Here is a 24,605-nt window from a genome sequence, read left to right as displayed (position 1 = left end):
CTGCGGGCGCGCGTCGCACAGTCGCGACAGCAATATAATTACGCGCGAGCGATAAGGATGGGTAGCTTAGGGTCATTGGACGGGATTCTACGTGCTCACGGACCAGGCTTTAGTATAGCTGAGGTACTAGTCTATCATACCTCGTGCTTGAAGGTATCCAGCGGCACGCAGTCCGAGTGAAGCGAGTGCACGTGTAACAGCTTGACAGCGACGGCGCCGTGCCAGCTGCCACGATAGACGGTGCCGAAGCGACCGCGCCCGATCACTTCTAGCAGTTTCAGCTCGTCGTATGGGATGTCCCACTCTTTCATTGACAGCTGCAAATGATATAAGCAAATTGAATAGGTTACACCATTAACCAATGATACTATGACACAAAGCCTTTAAAATATCAGTTCAACAGAAAAAAAAATTATAAGTATGTTATCGACACAGTTTGAAAAACTTTGAGAACTCATGATACCTCAAAATGGTAAAAAAATCAGTTATTTATTACCATTTTCGTTCAAATCTTTACTCTCACTGAAGTAGTAACAAAAATTTTTGTACTAAAGGGAAAATTTTAAATGATTAGCTACTTGCCATATCTGGAAATTGAACTTACGACAAACTAGAGACAAAAGAATTAAAAACTATAAATAAACTGATTTATTTTTATTTCAGTTCATCTGTGATTATGGCGCATTATATTGGCCTAAAATATAAAAAGTAAACTGGCAACTTTAAAAACATTTATATTCTTACTTCTTCGAACAACCTGCGGCGATTTTTAAAGTCTGTCATTATAACACAATCTTGAAATTATTTCCAATCACAGATGCACATGTTTCGCTCACAAAGACCGCACTGTCACGAGAGATCAAGGGCTCAGCACGATATTATTATCACGCCACTGACTCAGTATCCCGCGTCTGACGATGTCCGGATAGTGTTGGGACAGCATCGACTACCGATATCGATATTTTCTTTTCAATTCGAGACTCGTGTTTCTCAATTTTATGATGTTTTAAGAACACTTCTCTACATAAAGGTCTAAACTTTTATACCATTTGATCAAATAGTGATATGAAATCGATTTTTGTATACATTTTTATTTTTTTAATTAAAAAGACGAAGTGAAAGCCCCAATTAGTTTACGATTAGTATGTGGCGTTAAAGTTGGAAATAAAATTAACTTTATTAATTTCAGAATTTACTTTCTCATGTCCCATATTTTCAAAGTTTGCCTTTATCCGAATGCGAGTTTAAATACATACTCCAGCCAGATTAAATATTTTTTTTTTAATTTAATTCATTTATTTACAAAGTAACACCAACAGTACATGTATACTTACACTATTCAAAAAATTTAAGCAATTCATTCTATTCGTCATGCTACTTTTATCGATATAAAGCATGCACTCGAGCATCCCTAAAAACCGAGTTTTATCTGTGCATGTTATCGGCGTAACGAGCGCTTAAGCACAATTAGTGCAGTCATTAAGGGAACAATTCGTGTAGGGCTTCGTCTGGAACAGTATGCGTCATCGACGTCTAACATTTGAACTTATTATACTTGCGATTCGGAGTTTAAATTGTTTCCTCTAATCATTCGTAACTGGACTACTCTTCGCTGTCTGTTTGTGCAACTACTAGTACAAAATTCTTCATCTCAAGAACCGGGTAATTAACAGTACGTAAATATAGGTTTTTTGTCGTTATTTTCATACGTTGAAACTTGAACATCGTTTTCTTCTAAATAAAATTCAGTTCAGTTTCGGAAGTTGATGTATAAGGTTTAAAGTTAAATCAATGTTTCGAATACAAGGCAATATAAGTTATAGTTACTTGTAAATATCATCAAGTTTTAGAGCTATAATAGAGTGTGTCATTTATTAGTCAAAGTCAAAAATGTTTTATTTAAATGTTTAACTTATACAGGGTGTCATTGCAAAGTTTTGCCAAATTATATGGCTTTATCATATTTATTTTTAATCTTAAAAAATCGTCGTTTCTAAAAAATTGGCAACACTTTGCAATGTTACCCTGTTTAACCTAATATTTCTTTAGAAAAATAAACCAAAAAGTGTTGCAAAATGTAAAATACTTCTCCAAATAATCAAGTAGCAATCAAACTTGTACTTACGCTATTCTGCCTCGGCCAGCGCGAGTCGGCGTGCTTGTTGCCTCGGTCCAGCGAGTCGGCGCGCTGCGGCCCGCCGCTGTCCGTCGAGCCTGAACCGCTTAGAGAGACGCCGCGGGAGCCGTCTGTATAATAACGCGTTGAGCGTTAACAATTTATGTGGCATAAGTACAGTCGCGGAATGAAAAGGTTCGTCACCTTAGTGTCGGTTTTTGCTTGCACTAGGTACTGTAAGAGTCAAACCTGCCAACATAACCGTGCAAGAAACATTGCTGCTAACATTTAAATAAATATGACGTTTGCTAACGAATAAGGTTTTGCTTGTTTATTTTTCTATCCCATCAGAGAAATGTCACAAAATGTAGTTTTTTTATTTAATAGATAATGGCAGGTTGAACCAACAAGAAGGTTTTAAGTTCATCAATCATAATAATCTTCTTGACAAGTTAAATCGTCAAACAACTTTGATCTGAATAATTTTGAACTTTACTGACGAGCAGTTAAAGATTATTTTCTCTAACTCGAGATTATTCTGTAACATAGTTTTAAAAGGTAATATGTGCTCGCGATTCGTTGAAGGAACCAATTTGAAAACTGACGAACCTTTTCATTCCGTAACTGTACAAGGTGGGGCAAAAGTAATCACCCTATTGGAGGACATCAAATGTCAAATAGGTTTTGACATTTTTTATTTTATTTCCGAGGTTTATTTCTGCCAATGTCGAGTGAAAAATTGACATAATATTATCAATAGAACGTGGGTGTTTCAGTTCTATTAGTTTTTCATGGATTCCGTGGAGTTAAGTATGCCCGTAAGCAGGTTTCAAAACGCCACCGGGTTCAAATGCGCGCGGATGCGCGCTCAAATTCGAAGTGTTTCAATGTATTTTTTATAATTTATTTGAAGAAAATAGCCATGAGTCGCCATACTCCAGAATGCGGGATAATTATTGAAGCAGGCATTTCCAGGTCGCTTATACTCTCGTTTTGGCGATTTGCACTGGACGACAAGATCGCCCGATTTTGAAATTTGGGGTTTTGGACATCGATTAAAAACATTGAAGTATGAGCAATTAAATAGCCCAGTCTCTGAATTAAAATATGAACTTTTCATATTAAATTTATCCTTAACATTTTGTGCTTGCTCAAGCTGGAAATCTCAATTCAGATACCAGGTCAATGTCTAACATTTTTCAAGTTTAACTCACCGCTCTTGACGCTTGAAGTGAGGTCGTCTTTGTGATCGTTGGAGATTCGCGCCGGGGACTGTACGGACGCGTGGTTCGGACTGGATACCGGCGTCTTCACTTCTGAACGAACAAACGTTGCTACGTAAAGTATTAAATTATCTGTTAATTTCATATACTCGTATATTATTATTGTTTTTGGGTGGTTATATCTTGTGTGAATCAAGTTAATTTTCATTTATGTAATTAGCCGTGTAATAAATAAAATAAACTAAAATAGTTATCAACTTAGTGCAGTATAAACTAATCTGAAAAGTGGAACTGAAAAAATCGTGCGGGGGCGCCAATTCATAAGGTAAGTAGAACTGAAAGAAAGTGTGTGGTGACGTTAACTAACCTGGTAAAGAGAACCGTAAAAAACCTTTTTGGAGGCAACTGAGCTAGGCGCTGAATCACCTAGGAAGTGGAACTATAAGAGTGTTGTGGCGCCAACTGACTTGGGGAGTGGAACTGTAAATAATAACCTTATTGGCGCCAACTGAGCTAGGCGCCAAATCACCTAGGAGGTGTTGTGGCGCTAACTGACTTGGACTGAACTGACTGAAAGAGACGCCAACTGAGCTAAGAAGTTGAATTAAAAGGGACGGCGCCAACTGACCTGGGAAGTGGAACTGCTGCTTGGCGCCGTGCGGCGGGTGGTGCGGCGTGGCGGGCGCGGGCGCGCACAGTGCCGGCGACGATGGAGTCGAGCTGTTGCAGGAGATTACTAACAATTTGAAGTGTAAGTGACGGCGCCAACTGACCTGGGAAGTGGAACTGCTGCTTGGCGCCGTGCGGCGGGTGGTGCGGCGTGGCGGGCGCGGGCGCGCACAGTGCCGGCGACGATGGAGTCGAGCTGTTGCAGGATGATGTGTTCGATGAGGAGTCCGGATTGCCCTGTTGGAGGTACACGTTAATAAACATACGTTTTTGCAGAAGTTTTGTGTATTTTAGAAAAGGCGTATTTTTAAAACGAATTTGCGATCTCGCAAGTATCTTTTTTTTTTTCGGGTTTTATCTATTCTCGCGATCACCAGTTGGCGCCTTAATCATACTATAGTTCTTGCAACTCACGAAGGCGAATGAGCTTTACTTGTGTGTGTACGTGTACATACACATAAAGATGTCTATCAAAACTTTTAAAAAACGAACAGTAGCGAGTCATCACACATGTAAAGCTCATTCGCCTTCGTGAATTGCAACAACTATACTAAAGAATTAAATTCCTAATTAAATTTAATAAATTGCTGGTGGTGCCAACTGGGGGTTGCAAAATACGGTTAACAGTGGGATAAAATTTGAGGTCATTTAATAAAGCCAGAATTCAGCTCCTACCTACAAACTTTCAAATATTCTCAATCAATTCCGAACCTTAGACCAAAGCCATAAAGTTCAAAGTCTCATGTGGTGACGGCGGCGTGGTTGGCTCGTGATCGATGAGAATAGCCCCCCGTTCTTAATCAATTCTCCACCTTACTCCTAAGCCATAAAGTTCAAATCTCACCGTGTGGCGGTGGCGGGGGCAGCTGATGAGCGATGAGAATAACCCCCCACAAATCACCAAATTTCTTCAATCAATATCGCACCTTACACCAAAGCCATAAAGTTCAAAATCTCACCGTGTGGTGCACGTGACGGCGGCGCAGTTGGCTCGTGATCGATGAGAATAGCCCCTCGTTCTCAATCAATTCTCCACCTTATTCCTAAGACATAAAGTCCACATACCGTGTGGGGGTGGTGCGGCTGAGGCGCGTGAACGATGAGAATAACCTCCCCCAAAACATGAAATTGCGACAAGAATAACCCCCTACAAATTGCCTAAGTCCTCAATCAATATTGCACCTTACAGCAAAGCTATAAAGCTCAAAATCTCACCGTGTGGTGGTGGTGCGGCTGCGGCGTGTGAACAATGAGAATAACCCCCCCACAAAGTACCAAACTTCCTCAATCAATTTTGCACCTTACTCCAAAGACATAAAGTTCAAAGTCTCACCATGTGGTGCACGTGACGGCGGCGCGGTTGGCTCGTGATCGATGAGAATAGCCCCCCGTTCTCAATCAATTTCGCACCTTACACCAAAGCCATAAAGTTCAAATCTCACCGTATGGCGGAGGCGCGAGCAGCTGGTGAGCGAAGAGAATAACCCCCCACAAATCACCAAATTTCCTCAATCAATTTCGCACCTTACACCAAAGCCATAAGGTTCAACGTCTCACCATGTAGTGGTGGTGCGGCTGCGGCGTGTGAACAATGAGAATAACCCCCCACAAAGTACCTTTCTCAATTAATTCTCCACCTTATTCCAAAGCCATAAAGTCCACATACCGTGTGGTGGTGGTGCGGCTGTGTGAGCGATGAGAATAACCCGCCATAAATCACCAAATTTCCTCAATCAATTCTCCACCTTACTCCAAAGACATAAAGTTCAATACCGTGAGGTGGTGGTGCGGCTGCGGCGCGTGGCGGCGGCGCGGGCGGCTCGTGAACGACGAGCATAACCTCCCCCAAAACATGAAATTGCCTCAATCAATTCTGCACCTTACACCAAAGCCATAAAGTTCAAAGTCTCACCATGTAGTGCACGTGACGGCGGCGCGGTTGGCTTGTGATCGATGAGAATAGCCCCCCCTTAAAATGTGCTCAATCAATTCTCCACCTTACTCCCAAGCCATAAAGTTCAAATCTCACCGTGTGGCGGTGGCGGGGGCAGCTGGTGTACGATGAGAATAACCCCCCACAAATCACCTAATTTCCTCAATCAATTTCGCACCTTACACCAAAGCCATAAAGTTCAAAATCTCACCGTTGGAATAACCCCCCACAAAGTACCTTTCTCAATTAATTCTCCACCTTATTCCAAAGCCATAAAGTCCACATACCGTGTGGTGGTGGTGCGGCTGTGTGAACGACGAGAATAACCTCCTTCAAAACATCAAGTGTCTTATGGCCGCAATCAATTTAGCACCTTACACCAAAGACATAAAGTTCACATACCGTATGGTGGTGGTGCGGCTGCGGCGCGTGACGACGACGCGGGCGGCTCGTGAACGACGAGAATAATCCCGCGCCCGCGCGAGTTGACACTGGTGACGCGCAGCCGTAGTACCCGCCTGTCACCGGCGCTGCTGTAAGGAATAAAAACTTGTATAACTTATGTCATTCAATAAATGGCTCTTGTTTAACTTATTAAAAGGTCTTTTATCAGTCACTACCTATCAGGAGCATGACACACTCTAAGCCAGTGGTTCCTAACCTGGGGGTAATTACCCCCGCAGGGGTAAATCGGAAATTCTAGAGGGGTAACACGGAATGGCACGAAAAAGTATTAAAATAGCAATAAACAAAATAATAGTACTTTATAGGCCGCGCCAAACTTATTTAGCAAAAAATTGCGTGGTGGGGGTACATTTGGCCGTCGTAAAATGTATCGTATGCCTTCGGTTACAGAGTACATTTTACGATGGGCATTTAATCCCACCACGAAATTCTTAAATTCTGTAGAGCCGCAGGAGACCGCCGCCGAGATTTTTGTGGTTCGCCCGCGTGGAATTTTGTTTGTCACTGAAAAACACTATCGCGCGCGTATTTGCTCACCGTTTAGACCTACCCTGGACTACGACAAACATTTTAAAACCAAAATCAGCTCAATCGGCCCAGCCGTTCTCGAGTTTTAATCAGACTAACGAACATCAATTCATTTTTATTTATATAGATAGATAGATAGATTAGCTAGGGGTAAACTCAATTCTCATACTTGTTCACAGGGGTAAGGAACCACATTGAAAAGGTTAGGAACCACTGCTCTAAGCTAAGCTATATTCGAGACGCGCGACATCCACAAGGTACTTTATGTCCATTGATAAACCAGTAATCTCTACAAACTGTATTGAGTAACCCACATAGACGTCTAAAAGTAATGCAAAAAGTAATGTTATCGGTGGATAAATATCCCTCATCTGCGCATGTCATAAAAAGGGATCTAAAAGAATTAAAAGAATTTATCTTATCCGAAAAAGTGCCCAAACTAAAACTGTTTGTACGGGACTAACACACCGTACAATATTACGTAAAATTCTGGTAGGTAGAAGTTGTTATTACTCTTGCTAAAATCGTAATTTAACTTACCGTCTTTGTGAAATTTTTCTTTGAACGCGACCACAAACTCTGGCGGAAGGCCGCACGAAGGAGGAACTTTACTTTCGCAGTCTCTGCAACAAAAATTTACAAATGAATAAGAGTATACAAAACATAGGGTATTTGCATCGAATAGAATCAGAAATAAGGTGATCCGTAAACGAACTAGTCATAGCCCGACGGATTAGCAAGCTGAAGTGGCATTGGTCAGGGCACATAGTACGCAGAACTGACGGCCGATGGGGCAGCAAGGTTCTGGAGTGGAGGCCGAGTACCGGAAAACGCAGCGTGAGACGTCCACCGATAAGGTGGACCGACGACATCATAAAGGTAGCAGGGAAGCGCTGGACGCAGGCCGCTACCAATCGATCAACATGGAAAGCATTGGGGGAGGCTTATGTTCAGCAGTGGACGTCCTATGGCTGAAATGGTGATGATACAATACATTTAAAGTAATTAATATCGATTCTTTCTTCTCTCTTGGGTTGCCGATTTGTGGAGTTAGGGTGCCTTCCTGGTTTTGTGCAGACGACAGCACTTAAAGATAAATACCTATTTTGCGTGCGCACCGTCACTGGTCGATCGACAAACTGATGACACTTTGCGGCAAAGTATGCGAACTAGGCCCAGGACAGACGGTGAAACGCAACTGCAACGAAACTGCAACTTTCTGATGATTTTGATGAATGAAACTGAAACTGAAAGTTTCAAACTGGTCGCGTCATGTGTGGTCTCTCAACGGACGCTAAGGCAGAAACTTAGATGCAACTCAAAAGTAACTAGCAGTTGCAGTTTCGTTGCAGTTGCGTTTCACCGTCTGTTCTGGGCCTTAGGTTTAGGTTGCGTGATCGTGTCACCTGTGGCACTTGAACTTGCACTCCTTGCACTTGAGCCCGGAGCCGAAGAGCATCTGCTTGTCGCAGTAGTCGCAGGTGGCGATCATGTTGAATGTCTTGGTGAAGCGGTGCGCGATGTCGTGCGCCATGCAGCGGCTGACGGTCGGCGTTCTGGGAGAGCGGGGAGCGCCGAAGGTTGCCTGGAAAGAATGGGAGAATATAAGCCTCAGCTACACTAGTCTGGTCTGCGAGCACGTAGAATTTTGTCCAATGACCCCAAACTACTCATCCTTATCTAACTATGTTGCTGTCGCGCTCGCACACTCACTGCGGGCGCCCGTCGCACAGTCGCGACAGCAATATAATTACGCGCGAGCGATAAGGATGGGTAGCTTGGGGTCATTGGACAAAATTCTACGTGCTCACAGACCGGGCTTTACTGGCATACAAATTACTTCGCTTCGAGCAACTTAGCTTCGCCTCGTCTGACTTCCGATCGTTCGATCGTTGTCATTATTTGCGCCCGAGTCAAAGATTCAACTGCTCATTAATATTATAAATGCGAAAGTTTGTGTGGATGTTTGTTGCTCTTTTACGCAAAAACTACTGAACGGATTTTGATGAAACTTTACGATTTTGTTTACTAGCTTTCCGCCCGCAGCGTCGCCCTCGTGGACTACATTATATAGCCTACATATTTTACGAAACCCTATTTTTTCCAAAATAAAATTTAGCCTATATTACTCGTGGATAATGTAGCTTTCGAATGGTGAAAGAATTTTTAAAAACGGTCCAGTAGTTTTTGAGCCTATTCATTACAACCAAACAAACAAAGTTTTCCTCTTTATAATATTAGTGTAGATAACTCAGAATAACATTTAGGCTATAATTTATGACGATCTGTGACAAACTGAATTTCACGCGGGTGAAGCCGCGGACAAAAGCTAGTAAACAATAATGTGGGATGCAGACCAAGAGCTAAACTATTTTAACTTCGCTCGCGAGCGAAGCACAAGCGAAACGTCCATAGTGTTTGTATAGTTAGCAGTTTGCATACAACCATGGTTAACTGTGTCGACTATGCTATCTTTTGCTGCGCGACCTATACAGCTGTGCTAGTGATAACAGCAGTGACTCCAAGTTTTTTCTATTAAAAATCGCCTGTCGGCACATCTGCAAAGTTTATTATAGCTTTGCCAAAAAATGGAGTTGCTAAAGCCTGGTCCGTGAGCACGTAGAATTTTGTCCAATGACCCCAAGCTACCCATCCTTATCGCTCGTGCGTAATTATATTGCTATCGCGACTGTGCGACGGGCGCCCGCAGTGAGTGTGCGAGCGCGACAGCAACATAATTACGCGCGAGCGATAAGGATGGGTAGCCCAAGCATCCGTAGAATTTTGTCCAATGACCCCAAGGTCATTGGACAAAATTCTACGTGCTCGCAGACCAGGTTTTAGCACGGACAAAGGCCGGTGCGGATAAAAAAGTTTTCACTTACGTTGTTATTGCATATCGCCGGGCGGTGTAGAGGCGTTGTGTCGGGTTCCGGCGGCGGCGAAGCAGGCGGCGTGCCCTCCGTCGTGCCTACTGCGGACGACTGGCTGTTGTCGCTGCAAGGTGACAAGTCAATGTAAATACAGGCTGTAAGAAATTGTTATTAAATTTTTAGCGTTAAGAGTCGCATCTCAAACTAATTTGAAAATTATAATGTTTCATCCAGTGTCTAAGTAGCTCAGTTGGAAGAGCAGTCGCCCGGCAAGCGGAAGGTCGTGGGTTCAATTCCCGCCTTAGGCAGTTCGATTTTTTCAAGTTATTTATAATTTTCAAAAAAAATATGTAAGAAATTGATTAGCCACGATATTAGCCGGTGAAGGCGTCGGAGTGGCCGACTCGAGATCCGAGGAACGCGGGTTCGAATCCCACCGCCGCTCGACTATTGTGGTGAGCCCACTCGTAACACAAGCTTATTTAGCTTAACACGAGGGGCTTATGGGACTATTAGTAATTTGGGCAATACAAATCCCAACTAATATTATAAATGCGAAAGTAACTCTGTCTGTCTGTCTGTCTGTTACGCTTTCCCGCTTAAACCTCGCAACCGATTTTGATGAAATTTGGCATAGAGATAGTTTGAGTCCCGGGAAAGAACATAGGATAGTTTTTATCCCGGTTTTTGAAACAGGGACGCGCGCGATAAAGTTTTTCTGTGACAGACAAAATTCCACGCGGGCGAAGCCGCGGGCGGAAAGCTAGTTGCTAATAATCTTTAAAAAAAAAATGATGATTCTCGTGCTCAAGGAGAATCAACAAATTGTTTGCGTAAAAAATATGAATATTCAATTTCAAATATTTATAATCTGTGTCGTTATCAATTTGCCACAAAGTCGATTCATCACACGTTTATAAATTCAACACATTGATAGTGTTCGTTCGTTCGTTTCAGCCGAAAGCAGGCCTGGCTCACTCCGCGCGTTACATCCGATAATTACCTACAGCGAAGCGCCCCGCCGGCGGGTATTATATCAGTCGAGTGTCACGCGCGCGCTCGTCAGGACGCTGGCGCGCGTTGTAGTATGATTGATTATAATTCTATGATCGAAGTATTATTTAAAAATGGACATAAAGAGAAAGAAATATTGTGCGGCGTTCGGGTGTTTAAATTCGAAAAGTAATCTACCGGATTCATCTTTTTTTTCGCTTCCCAAAGATGCTGAAAGGTATGTTGGCCAAGTGGGTAATCAATAATTACTAGGATAGTATAGGAACCTAACCTACTATGACTACTGCTCAGAATGCGTCACTGCTGGACAAAGGCCTCTCCCAAGGTTTTCCATAATGAATGCATACTTACCTACATACGTACCTCATTACAAATAAGTAGTTTAATATTTTTTCACTAGACAGCAACCCTAACAGCGTAAGAAAAGTTCAGAGGCACGCGATAGAAAGAGACAAAACTTGTAGGTGAATAAAATTGTAGGTACGTAGTGCTGTGCGAGCTGAATTCCACTGTATCGCGTCGTAGCAAGACTCGCATTTATTTAAATCGTCTTGCGGAGTAATCCTTCTGTACCTGTACTATTACTTATTCTGTGCCGAAAAACGTCCACTGCTGGACAAAGGCCTCCCCCAAGGATTTCCACAAAGACCGGTCCTGCGCCGCTTGCATCCAGGTACTTCCCGCGACCTTTACCAGATCGTCGGTCCACCTAGTGGGAGGCCTGCCCACGCTACGTCTTCCAGCTCGTGGTCGCCACTCAAGAACTTTCCTGCCCCAGCGGCCATCAGCTCTTCGAGCTATGTGCCCCGCCCACTGCCACTTGATTTTAGCGATTCTGCGGGCTATGTCAGTCACTCTGGTTCTCCTACGGATCTCCTCATTTCTGATTCGATCACGCAGGGAAACTCCGAGCATAGCACGCTCCATCGCTCTTTGGGTGACCTTGAGCCTTCTTATGAGGCCCATAGTAAGCGACCACGTCTCAGAGCCATACACACATTGATAGTGTAATCTCGTAAGAAAGTTGCCACATGGGCGTTAATGTAAAGGTGCGTCGACGAACGTCAGATTTAAATTTAAAACGAGTTAGAAATAATGTGACGAATTTTAATGGTTTTCTTTATCTTTTACTTTTTATCTGTGGCAGATCGACTATAACCCATCTATGGCCAATGGGCCACTATCCAATGTCAGAAAAATGACAATTGTTAATCGGAAAGTAAACGTCATATTCGGGTACTCTTGATCTTGACCCTTATACTTAAGTTGTAAGGTTCAAAATTCTTTGGAGATTATGTTGTGACGTCGATTGCAGTTTAAGCATGTCATTTTCACAATTCAGAAATGAATTTCACATATTCTTTATCACTATGCTTAAGTAATAAGGTTCAAAATGGCACTCACCTAAGATCGGAGGCGTCTGGCCGCACTGACAACTGGGATTCGTGCGACCTGGACTTGGTCAAGGCGGCGGGCGCAGGTAGACTACAGTTCTGTTTCCGCTTGCTCACTGGGGTTGTAGGGGATTTGCCACCTGTGGATAAATGTTTGTTATTAGTTTTAATGATATGGGATGGTATAAAACAGGTCTAGCTCAGGCTCTTATTTTTGCATATAGTTAAAAATAGACCGGCCCTCGAAAACAGCGGTGCGGCGATTAGGGGTGCACTCAGTCAAGCGATGACAGTCCGCGCGTCTGTGAGTTAAAATGTTGTCGCCGTTGTTCAGACATTTTGTTCGCGAATATAAACATCAGCTTGAAGACACAACACGAGGCAGTGGTCTAAGATGGGATTCATCAAGACAATTTACTGAGCTACATGCACATGTAGTACATCTACAGCCATGTCAAACATTAAATATTGGACTGAAAGAAGCTGCAATGTAGCACTAAACATCCTTTATGCTAGGTACCTTTCTTCCCTTGCGTCGAACAGACCCTTATCGTCTGTCTCATTAGAACTTTTATCGCACACATTTGTATAGTCACGGAATGAAAAGATTCGTCAGTTTTCAAATTGATTCCTTCAACGAATCGCGAGCACATATTACCTTTTGAAACTATGTTACAGAATAACCTCGAGTTAGAGAAAATAAGCTTTAACGGTTCGTAAGTAAAGTTCAAAATTATTCAGATCAAAGTTGTTTGACGATTTATCTTGTCAAGAAGATTATCATGATTGATTGAAACCTTCTTGTTGGTTCAACCTGCCATTATTATTTCTATTAAATAAAAAAAAACTATTGTCAATTGGTCAATGTCATCACTGCATTGCACTGATGGGATAGAAAAATAAACAAGCAAAACCTTATTCGTTAGCAAACGTCATATTTATTTAAATGTTAGCAGCACTGTTTCTTGCACTGTAATGTTGGCAGGTTTGACTCTTACAGTACCTAGTGCAAGCGAAAACCGACACTAAGGTGACGAACCTTTTCATTCCGCGACTGTACCTTGCTTCTCATTGGGGTGTCTCCAGCACCTTGTGGTTAGGCACGCGCTGGCGTCTCTCTTACGAGTTATCGATCATCACGAATAATCGAGCGCCATTGTAGTCTCGCTGGGGTTAATAACTTTATGCTTACATTTCTTTCCGTGGGTCGCTTGGTGCGGGTGTGGCGGCAGGTTCTCTCTGGCTTATAATTGCGCACACGCAGGCGCGGGGAAAAGACCCTTATTGCCTGCCTCATTAGGACTCGTATTGCACACACCTGTACCTTTCTTCACAAGCTGTCTGTCGTCGTCAAGGCATAGGCTAGCCATTCAACCGCCTCTGTGGTCTAGTGGTAAGACCACCTTCTTCAGATGCAGAGGTCCCGGGGTCGATTCCCAGTGGGAGCAGATTTTTCTGTTCGGTTTGGTTGGTGGTAGGGCTTGTTTTAAGTCCGCCTGGCTAGCTACCACCATACCTATGTCTGTCGCCATAACAACAATGTTAACAGCATTGTTGTGTTCCGGCAATTAGAGGTAAGATAGCCAGTTTCTCCGTGGTTGAGGAGTCCGGGTGAAGTTCGCTTATACAGGCCAAGAGCTTCCTCGTTGTGGATAAAAAAAAAAACTCTATGCCTACCTTTTTTCCCATGAGTCGCTTGGTGTGGATGAGGTGGGGGGTGCGTTTCAGGCTTGTGGTTACGCGCACGCGGTCGCGGCGAGTTTCGCGCGTGCCCGTGTCTCTCCCATGAGTCCCAGAATAGCTGGAGTTGAGAACCACCCTCCTTTCACCCGGCTTGTCTATAACTACGTGGGAGAATTGAACTTTATTGTCTGCGTCATAAGTACCTTTCTTCCCATGCCTCACTTGGTGAGGATGAGGTGGGAGGAGCGTCTCTGGCCTGTGGATGCGCGCGCGTGGGCATGGCGAGCTGCACGCGGAGAACAGACCCTTATTGTCTGTCTCATTAGGACTGGTATCACATACACCTGTACCTGTCTTCCCATGGGGGTGTGTATCTAACGGTTATAGTTGCGCGCGCGCTTACGTCTTTCTTGCGAGTTATTGATTATTAGGAGTTACGAGTGATTGAGCGCCATTGTAGTTAGCTAGGCTAACTATATCTTTATGCCTACCTTTCTTCCCATGCGTCGCTTGGTGTGGGTGAGGTGGAGGGTGAGTCTCTGGCTTGTGGTTACGCGGTCGCGGTCGCGGCGAGTTTCGCGCGTGCCCGTGTCGCTCCCATGAATCCCAGAATAGCTGGAGTTGAGAACCACCCTCCTTGTTTAAACACCCGGCTTGTTTATAACTACGTGCGGAGAATTGACCCTTTTTGCCTGCGTCATAAGCATCTTTCTTCATCGCGTCACTTTATGCGAGTTGCGGGCACGCGGACACGGCGAACTGCGCACGGAGAATATACCCTTATTGTCTACGTCATAAGTACCTTTCTTCCCATGCGTCGCTTGGTGCGGGTGATGTGAGGGGTGCGTTTCGGGCTTATAGTTGCGCACACGCAGGCGCGAGGAAAAGACCCTTATTGCCTGCCTCATTAGGACTCGTATTGCACACACCCGTACCTTTCTTCTCATGCTGTCTTTCGTTATAAACAAGGCCTAGGCTTGTCTATGACTCAACATTCAACCGCCTCTGCTGTGGTCTAGTGGTAAGACCACCTTCTTCAGACGCAGAGGTCCTGGGTTCAATTCCCAGTAGAAGCAGATTTTTCTGTTCGGTTTGGTTGGTGGTAGGGCTTGTTTTAAGTCCGCCTGGCTAGCTACCACCATACCTATGTCTGTCGCCATAACAACAATGTTAACAGCATTGTTGTGTTCCGGCAATTAGAGGTAAGATAGCCAGTTCCTCCGTGGTTGAGGAGTCCGGGTGAAGTTCGCTTATACAGGCCAAGAGCTTCCTCGTTGTGGATAAAAAAAAAACTCTATGCCTACCTTTCTTCCTATGCGTTGCTTGGTGTGGGTGAGGTGGAGGGTGCGTTACTGGCTTATAATTGCGCACACGCAGGCGCGACGAATTTCGCGGGTGCCCGTGTCTCTCCCATGAGTCCCAGAATAGCTGGAGTTGAGAACCACCCTCCTTGTTTAAACACTTGGCTTGTTTATAACTACGTGCGGAGAATTGACCCTTATTGTCTGCGTCATAAGTACCTTTCTTTCCATGCGTCGCTTGGTGCGGGTGCGGCGGAGGGTGCGTCTCTGGCTTATAATTGCGCACACGCAGGCGCGGGGAAAAGACCCTTATTGCCTGCCTCATTAGGACTCGTATTGCACACACCTGTACCTTTCTTCCCATGCTGTCTTTCGTTATAGACAAGGCCTATAGTCTGATCTGTGAGCGCGTAGAATTTTGTCCAATGACCTCAAACTACCCGCGCGTAATTATGTTGCTGTCGCGCTCGCACACTCACTGCGGGCACCCGTCGCACAGTCGCGACAGCAATATAATTACGCGCGAGCGATAAGGATGGGTAGCTTGGGGTCATTGGACAAAATTCTACGTGCTCACAGACCGGGCTTGGCTTGTTTATAAGTATAACTTTATGCTTACCTTTCTTCCCATGCGTCGCTTGGTGTGGATGAGGTGGGGGGTGCGTTTCGGGTTTGTGGTTACGCGCGCGCGGTCGCGGCGAGTTTCGCGCGTGCCCGTGTCTCTCCCATGAATCCCAGAATAGCTGGAGTTGGGCGCCGCCTTCGCCTTTCGCTAGGGCCTCTGCAAAAATAAATAAATAATTAAAGTGATAAATCGATTATTTCTGGTAAATAAAAGAGACACGCAGCAGCATCAACAGGCGACGTGTAATCGCGACACTACTGGTTTCTCTTGTATTTTTATGAAACAAATACCACTCGTAGTTAGCGACACGTCGTCTGGTACTACAGAAACCAGTGGCAGTGAATTTAAAAGAACCTTTTGAGTTTATCAATCCGATAAAGTCATAAAAATCACTTATTTTCGGCCAGCAGACGTGGTGACGCAACTCGTGGTTCGATCGCTCACTGAGACCTTGTTACCTGCGACATTAGGACTACAATCGCACACACCTGTAGAGGTGGTGAGCCGGTGCATGGCCCGGCAGAGCCGCCGCACTTCCTCGTCGCGAGCTCCAGCTAACAGCACACGGAGAACAGACCCTTAGGCCTCAGCCTCGAATTTAGCGGGCAGCGGAGCGGGAGCGGCTTCGGCGCGGGAGCGGGGCGGGCAACGCAGACCCGTTCTCGAAACAAGCGGGCAGCTCGCGCGGCGCTTTAGCGGCGAAGTGTTGTGTTCGGGGTTGTGATGTCGAGATATTTGTTTTTATTCGCAAACGAAATGTCTGAACAACGGCGACAATTTTATTTCGATTCAAATTTATTCCTAACGCTCGATTTATTGTGGGCAAAAGAAGAAGTGCGCTGCCCGCTCGTTGCCCGCTCCCTCGCCGCTGTTTTCGAGAACCGGTCTATTTGATTTTACGCATAAGATCCTGCCGCTCCCGCGCCGCCGCCGCCGCCGCCCCGCTGCCCGCTAAATTCGAGGCTGAGGCCTTATTGTCTGCGTCATCAGGACTACAATCGCACACACCTGTATAGGTGATGAGCCGGTGCATGGCCCGGCAGAGCCGCCGCACTTCCTAGTCACGCGCGGTCAGCAAAGCACGCAACTCGTGATCCGACCGCTCTCTGAGCTCTTCCAGAGAACAGACCCTTGTTACCTGCGGCATTAGGACTACAATCGCACGCACCTGTATAGGTGGTGAGCCGGTGCATGGCAATCAGAGCGCGTAACTCGTGGTCCGATCGCTCTCTGAGCTCTTCCAGAGAACAGACCCTTGTTACCTGCGGCATTAGGACTACAATCGCACGACGCACCTGTATAGGTGGTGAGCCGGTGCATGGCCCGGCAAGCAGAGCACGCAACTCGTGGTTCGGATCGCTCTCTGAGCTCTTCCAGAGAACAGACCTTGTTACCTGCGTCATTAGGACTACAATCGCACGCACCTGTATAGGTGGTGAACCGGTGCATGGCAAGCAGAGCGCGCAACTCATGGTCCGATCGCTCTCTGAGCTCTTCCAAAGAACAGACCTTGTTACCTGCGTCGTTAGCACTATAATCGCACGCACCTGTATAGGTGGTAAGCCGGTGCATGGCCCGGCAGAGACGCCGAAGTTCCTTGTCGCATTATCATGTCAGCAGCGCACGGAGAACAGACCTTGTTACCTGCCTCATTAGGACTACAATCGCACGCACCTGTATAGGTGGTGAGCCGGTGCATGGCAAGCAGAGCGTGTAACCCGTGGTCCGATCGCTCTCCGATTCTTCCAGAGAACAGACCTTGTTACCTGCGTCATTAGGACTACAATCGCACGCACCTGTATAGGTGGTGAGCCGGTGCATGGCCCGGCAGAGCCGCCGCACTTCCTCGTCGCGAGCTCCGGCCAACAGAGCGCGTAACTCGTGATCGGATCGCTCTCTGAGCTCTTCCAGAGAACCGACACGGGTGCATATTGCCTGGAACAAGATTGGAATGTGGTCAACATCATTATAGTACACAAGTAAATAAGGGACAGTCAAATAAAGATTTTGATTTCTTGATTTTCTAGCAGGAAAATTGGTAATGTGCTTGCTTTAAATTGTCATATAGTATATGGAAAACATTTTACTGCTTGCTTAACACTAAAACCCTTGGATGAAGCCCTCATCTGACACACTGTACTTCTTTCATCGCGTGGCACAGCCTCACAACCCTCACCTCCCACACTGTACCCCTATAACCTTGTCGCCAAGACCCCGCTTCATACTTCTTTCCCAACCTTCTCTCTCCCTCTCTGTACCTCTTCCTCAGTCCTCTATCTCCTGTACTATACCTCATTCCCAGCCATAACGTACCTCTATCGCCTCAGCGCAGCTCCCGCTGCAGCTCCTCACAGACCCGCTTTGATGAACAGTGTCCTAGAGGAGTGCTCTCTATACCTCTCTCCCAGCCATAACGTACCTCTATCGCCTCGGGGCTCAGCCCCACGACCCGCAGCCACTGCGCGAGACATGGCACGTCGCGCAGCTTCTCACCGAACGCGCTTTGATGAACAGTGTCCTAGAGGAGTGCTCTCTATACCTCTCTCCCAGCCATAACGTACCTCTATCGCCTCGGGGCTCAGCCCCACGACCCGCAGCCACTGCGCGAGACATGGCACGTGGCGCAGCTTCTCACCGACCCGCTTTGATGAACAGTGTCCTAGAGGAGTGCTCTCTATACCTCTCTCCCAGCCATAAGGCTTCAGCCTCGAGTTTAGCGGGCAGCGGGGCGGGAGCGGCGGCGGCGCGGGAGCGGGGCGGGCAACGCAGACCCGTTCTCGAAACAAGCGGGCAGCTCGCGCTTTAGCGGCGAAGTGTTGTGTTCGGGGTTGTGTTGTCGAGATATTTGTTTTTATTCGCAAACGAAATGTTTGAACAACGGCGACAATTTTATTTCGATTCAAATTTATTCCTAACGCTCGATTTATTGTGGGCAAAAGAAGGAGTGCGCTGCCCGCTCGTTGCCCGCTCAAGCGCCGCTGCCCGCTCGTTGCCCGCTCCCGCCCCGCTGCCGCGCCGCTGTTTTCGAGAACCGGTCTATTTGATTTTACGCATAAGATCCTGCCGCTCCCGCGCCGCCGCCGCTCCCGCCCCGCTGCCCGCTAAACTCGAGGCTGAGGCCTAACGTACCTCTATTGCCTCGGGGCTCAGTCCCACGACCCGCAGCCACTGCGCGAGACATGGCACGTCTCGCAGCTCCCGCTGCAACTCCTCACCGAACCGCGCTTTGATGAACAGTTGCCGGGAGAAGTGCTTCACTAGTTTCCCCTGAAAACAAACAATATATTCGTTCATTTCAGCTAAATGACGTCCACTGCTGTATAAAGGGCTCTAACAAGGATTCGTATTACTCATCCACGAAAATTTTTTTTGATAAATTTTATTGCATAATAATCAGTTGTAACCAGTAAGCAATATTTAAAGGGCAAAGCAGACAATTTAATTTAAGTATTTGCAGCTTAAAAACTGTTTTGCAATCTAGGAAAAGTCACGCGGCTCCAATAAAAAATTGTATGAAGTTAGTAAAACTACCTACAAAAATTCTTTAACAAAACATATCTTTTTCATTTGGGTCATTCCATCGTTTCGGGTGTTACGTTTGTACACACATATTCAACAATTTCTTGTATTTTGAAATAGTATTTTAATAATATTAGTGCCTTAATCTGTCCGTTTTTAGCTGTTTTATCTAAATAATAAAGTTTGTGCAGCTTAGAATGTAGGATAACGAAAATATGAGTCGAAAAGTGTGCGTTTCGGGCGTTACGAGATTTTGCCTCTATGTTCTGACTGTTGCTGCATTTACTCGAAATTTAGCGAATTTTCTTAAGGAATCATACCTAAAACTTACAGGACTTCTAAAGTATGAAATTTGCAAACCATGTAACATACAATCACTGTTACATAAAACGTTTTACTATTTTTTTATAATTTTTTTCTTTGTTTCGGGTGTTACAATGCTTCTGTTTCGGGTGTTACGAGTACGAAAATTCAATGCGTTTTATCGATAAAATCGGTGTTTTATTAGTCTCTAGGTACTACAAAATAAGCAGTACAACAAATAAACACAAATAGAGCGAATTCTGGTTTGAAATTACGAAGCAGCTTTTCTTAAAAATATACAAAGTTCAAGTTTAATTTTTCCTCAGAATATAGCTTTTTCTATTGTTTTTGGCTTGAAATAGCATTACTTTAATTTCTAATTACGATATTTAATGGAAATGTCAAACATCGAGACTTTTTAGCAATACCTTAATTTTAGTGTTAAGTCGACATTTCAAAAATGTCATAAATAGAGAAATATGACTCCTTTTTCGATGCCAGCGCTAGTGAGAGGTCGAAGGACCCTCACAGTAATACTTTTTGACTTCTCCAAGCAATATACACACATTATCGACATATAAATAAAAATGTAATACCCAATACGTTTCGGGTGTTACAGTTTTTAATCAAGAAAGAAACATACTAAATTAGTATCATGCTCAGATATTAGTTAGTATTTGTGATCATTACTACCATGACCTTACTTTTACCAAATATTGTTATCCTAATCCATGTGTAAGGTACAATAATAAAACAAATACCTGTTTTTTTGTTTCGGGTGTTACATCGCCGAATTAACAAGAAAACACACTTAAAACTTGATAATTATAAATTTTTTTGGGACTATGGCGCTATCTACCAATACTATGATAAATACCCTCAAATCATATAGTGGCAAAACGTTTCACAGATTGATAGTTTTTGTTTAATCGTATTACCAATAATTAGAGAGAAAATGATCATTCAGACAGTTGACTTAAGTATAGACTTTGAAGACTAATAACTTAAAAATTACTTGTTTCTTGCAGATTTTTTTTGTTGCACATTATAATTTGGAATGTTTTCTTTTAAAATTCATCAGATTTAATGCGAAAAGAACATATTTAGTTTTTCACCCTCGGTAACATTTGTCATGGAATGACCCATTTATTAACACGTTGGACGCCACGCGGCTCACCGGTGAGCCTCGAACAAAACAATTTCCATTGTGTCTAGCGTCTCGGCGTTCAATGACTTAATTTAAAAAAGTTTCATACAACTATATAGTTGTTATATACTTCAATTAGCATTAATGTAGGTATTTACAAGCATGTGATCAACACTTATGTCTCAAAAGCTGCCTAGTCTTCCAGACAAACATCCCTCCCTCTGACAGCTTTGGCCATGACCTGCATTGCACAATTTATTACCTTGACATCAGGGTTCGAGGATATATATCAAGGGATATATATCAAGATATATATCGGATATATATCCGATATATATCAAGCCGGTTTTGATGATATATATCAACTTTTAAAATTTGTTACTGTATTTGTACTTTTTGACATAAGATTTTTATTTTTTTAGTTGATTTTGCCGTATTTCAAAGATATTTTATGTTTTTGCTTTATTTGTGTGATTTTAAGTTTTAAAAACATAAAAAACATGTTTATGTAACACATATGCAATATTATTCATGAATAATACAATAAAATAATACTATGGCTTTCATACAAAATTGATATATATCAAAGTTGATATATATCGGATATATATCATAAATATCCGATATTTTGATATTTATAATAAATATCGGATATTTTCGAACCCTGCTTGACATACAACCACTTCAGTGCAATGGAGGCTTTAGATGCATAAAAGGGATGTTATATCATCACAAAACTGAGCTATAAAAGTAAAAGTTTAAATCTATTATTAAAAAACTATTATTTTATGGCAGTGGACTGTTCAAGTAGAGTTTGAATTCCATAAGAATGACATGTGGTAAATTACTTGAATTAATTTTCTAACACATTAATATTATTTAGGTAATCACCTCATCTAAAATACCCACCATATTTTGGTCTCATTTTGAAGTTAGTGTACTTTAATAGTAAGGTTAGCACACTTCTAATAACTGCATTACAAGGTGTGTAATACTAAAACATGCCTGAATTCTAGGAATTTATTTGTCACTTGTATGATAAACAAAATTTGAATACAATCCCAACACAGGAAAAGATTCACTCATTTTAATTAGACGGTGACTCATGATCCTAAGACAGGCAGAGTGACAACACATACAGGTATTTGAATTCAAGTGGGATATGCAATTTCATCTTCTATGACTTGAACAATAAACATAATCTTGTGCGTCAATAATTTTTTTCAACTAAAAAAGCACTGAATCCTATTAAAAATAGATCAAAACTAAACTTTACATTATATGTTAATAACCAAATGATTTGTAAAGAGAAAGGCCTTGCTTATTAATTGGGAAATAGGCATTTGGGACACCATGTAACTTATTTTGTTCACATTACTTCTTGTTTTTAAACATGTTATGAAGGAACGGCTATAAATCAAGATAAATAATTATTAATGCTTATTGTGTTTATAAGTGGAATCTCAATTGTTTAATTATGTTTTGTTTATTGATTATAAACAATCTTTGGCACAGGGGCCATAATGTAAACTGACAGCAATAAACATTTACATTGAATTGTTTTAATTGCATTGTTATTGATCAATATCATGTGTATTGTGACAACATTAGTGTGGTCAACCATATGTTTTTTGATGCAGTCACTCAATACTAAATGGCTGTTTATGTGATTGATTTCAGAAACTATGTCAGTCATTGGCAACATTATTAAGAATGTAAAATTTAAGTATATGGTAAAGCCTTAAAAACCTGTGTAATTTATTTTATTGTAAAATTATTTTTAGGTAAAGTTTTTACAGTAAATTACTTAAAAACTATTAACGTAAAATAAATGAGAACACTCATTGCAAGCATCAATCACTATTATCTAACAGAGGTAATTACACCCATTAAAGATTTAAAAGAAAGTTATTATAAAATCAGCACTAATGCACAAATAAACTCTCTCTTGAGGAATGTATCAAGTATTGAGTATTATTCTACTTTCTATTTAGTATGCCATTCCAACTATTGCTGCAATTTCTTAGCATTACTGCTCATGTGGACATAAACATTAAAAACTGAATAAATGTAAAATTAAAACGCGAATAAAACGTGTGCAGAAAACAGGGAATACGTAAAAGCAAGGTCACTACGTATACGTTGCGAACGGCCTCCAAACTGGCAACCGACTGCAGTCCTTGGAGTCTAAAGGTCCTTGAATCTCTTGGCGCTCTCAATACTTTCAAGGGCATGTTTCCCTAACGCAAATATAAATTACCACATCCAACACCAGCCCTACCTCCAGGGTCCGGATCTCCTGCTGCGTAAGCTCCGCGCTCGTCGAGCATTGCGTCCTCAAACCCTCGAGAATATCAGCAGAAACGTCGATCATAGACTGGATGGTGTCTATCGTTTGAATTGCATCACGGGCTCTCTTTATTTCGTACTCGCTCTCTGCATCCATTACAGTTATCACAGTATTGTACACAGTCCACTAAACACTAAATATAAGTAAAAAACACTTCATTCATTTTATAAAAATGAATATACAAAACATTGCAGGTGTTGTATTGCCGAAACAGCGGCCATATCCGAAGAAAATCTATATTCTTGTCTATGGATTTGCTGTCCAACCATAGTGCATGACGTTGACGTATGTCATTTGAAAAATGGCAGCACCGTCATGAATAGTGTTGTAACAAAGCCACAGATGTGAGCTCCAAGTTCAAAGGAAGAGCTCACATTCAGTGAACTAAAAAAAATACAAATTATAGCCTGACCAGGAACATAAAAACCCTCGCCATGTTGCGGAAAATTAATGGTACTAATTTCTTTTAATGGCAACAGTAACTGAAAACTTCATTGACATGTCAGTCTATTGCTGTCAAAGTGTAAACGAACTTTATTTTAAATGTGCGCAATTGATTTTGTGAATTAAATTGCTAAAATCTTTATATAGTCGTGAAAGAAAAGTGGTTCACAATGTGTTAAAGTATTTGTCGAAGAGAATTACTAAGGGTTCGGACAATATTTTCATTGAATAATGTTTCCGACAAAGGTTGTCAAATTGACTGACATGTTTATCGTATAGTACAGTCAACTATGAAAATTAGCTGTGGTTAGAGATGGGTAGTGGGTAAAAACCCATTTCACCCGATTGGGTTTAAACCGGGTGTTTTGGGTTAAAACCCGGTTTTTACCCATTATCACCCATTCTGGCGGGTGAAAACAAAAATAGCGTTTTTTTAAAGTGAGAAGTGGTATTTGTTGCTAAGGGGGCGTTCTAGTGTTACGTAATGCAATCTGGGGGGAGAGGAGGTCTTGAAAAACGTTACAATGCGTTACAGTGGCGGAAGGGCGGTCGATTTCAAGTTTTTAAGCAGAAGTACTTTGTAGTTGGTGTTGTTATTTGTAACTTTATACCGTAATGTCATCAAAGAGAGTGTTTGGCATCTTTGGCATCCCCCCCTCCATGTCCTTGCCATGATCACAAATTATTGTGTTCCTACTAAATTTCTTTTAAATCGGTTCAACGATTCTTGAAATAACACCATTTTATAAAATAATTGGTCACATCATCATAACGTGATCAATTTTACGATTTGGCCACGATATTAATGCATATTAGTGTTAAATTTCACTTATTACTTATTAATCAATAAACTTAAATGAGAAAAATTCAATAAAAATAAAGAAAAGATACCAATTGAAATAATTATAAAATTATTTGTTTTCACCCGGTGTAAACACCCACGGGTGGAATGAAACGGGTTTTTATTGGGTTTTTACCCTCATGTGGGTTTTTACCCGGGTGGAAACCCATCTCTAGT

At 42.9% G+C, this 24,605-nt stretch overlaps 1 protein-coding gene across 1 annotated transcript in view; it reads right to left on the bottom strand.

Moving 5' to 3' along the window:
- ksr (kinase suppressor of ras) overlaps positions 1–23,399 on the bottom strand; it is a 29,399-nt gene extending 6,000 nt beyond the window's left edge. Inside the window, exons 1-14 of the mRNA XM_028320830.1 lie at positions 23,075–23,399; positions 18,954–19,091; positions 17,621–17,759; positions 15,819–15,980; positions 12,226–12,355; positions 9,820–9,931; positions 8,341–8,519; positions 7,475–7,557; positions 6,344–6,474; positions 4,216–4,245; positions 3,968–4,070; positions 3,331–3,432; positions 2,126–2,247; positions 267–317 (exon numbers count right to left, since the gene is read on the bottom strand). Of these exons, the coding sequence (XP_028176631.1) occupies positions 267–317; positions 2,126–2,247; positions 3,331–3,432; positions 3,968–4,070; positions 4,216–4,245; positions 6,344–6,474; positions 7,475–7,557; positions 8,341–8,519; positions 9,820–9,931; positions 12,226–12,355; positions 15,819–15,980; positions 17,621–17,759; positions 18,954–19,091; positions 23,075–23,239 (1,647 nt within the window). The 5' untranslated portion in view covers positions 23,240–23,399. The remainder of the gene's footprint in view (positions 1–266; positions 318–2,125; positions 2,248–3,330; positions 3,433–3,967; positions 4,071–4,215; positions 4,246–6,343; positions 6,475–7,474; positions 7,558–8,340; positions 8,520–9,819; positions 9,932–12,225; positions 12,356–15,818; positions 15,981–17,620; positions 17,760–18,953; positions 19,092–23,074) is intronic.
- Positions 23,400–24,605: the final 1,206 nt, after the last annotated feature.

Source organism: Ostrinia furnacalis, unplaced genomic scaffold, assembly GCF_004193835.3.
Source record: "Ostrinia furnacalis isolate ACB-3 unplaced genomic scaffold, ASM419383v2 OfSCF7454, whole genome shotgun sequence".
In the NCBI taxonomy this organism is placed as follows: Eukaryota; Metazoa; Arthropoda; class Insecta; order Lepidoptera; family Crambidae; genus Ostrinia; species Ostrinia furnacalis.
The sequence above is the reverse complement of the archived record's forward strand: the minus strand, read 5'-3'. Positions and strand labels throughout refer to the sequence as shown.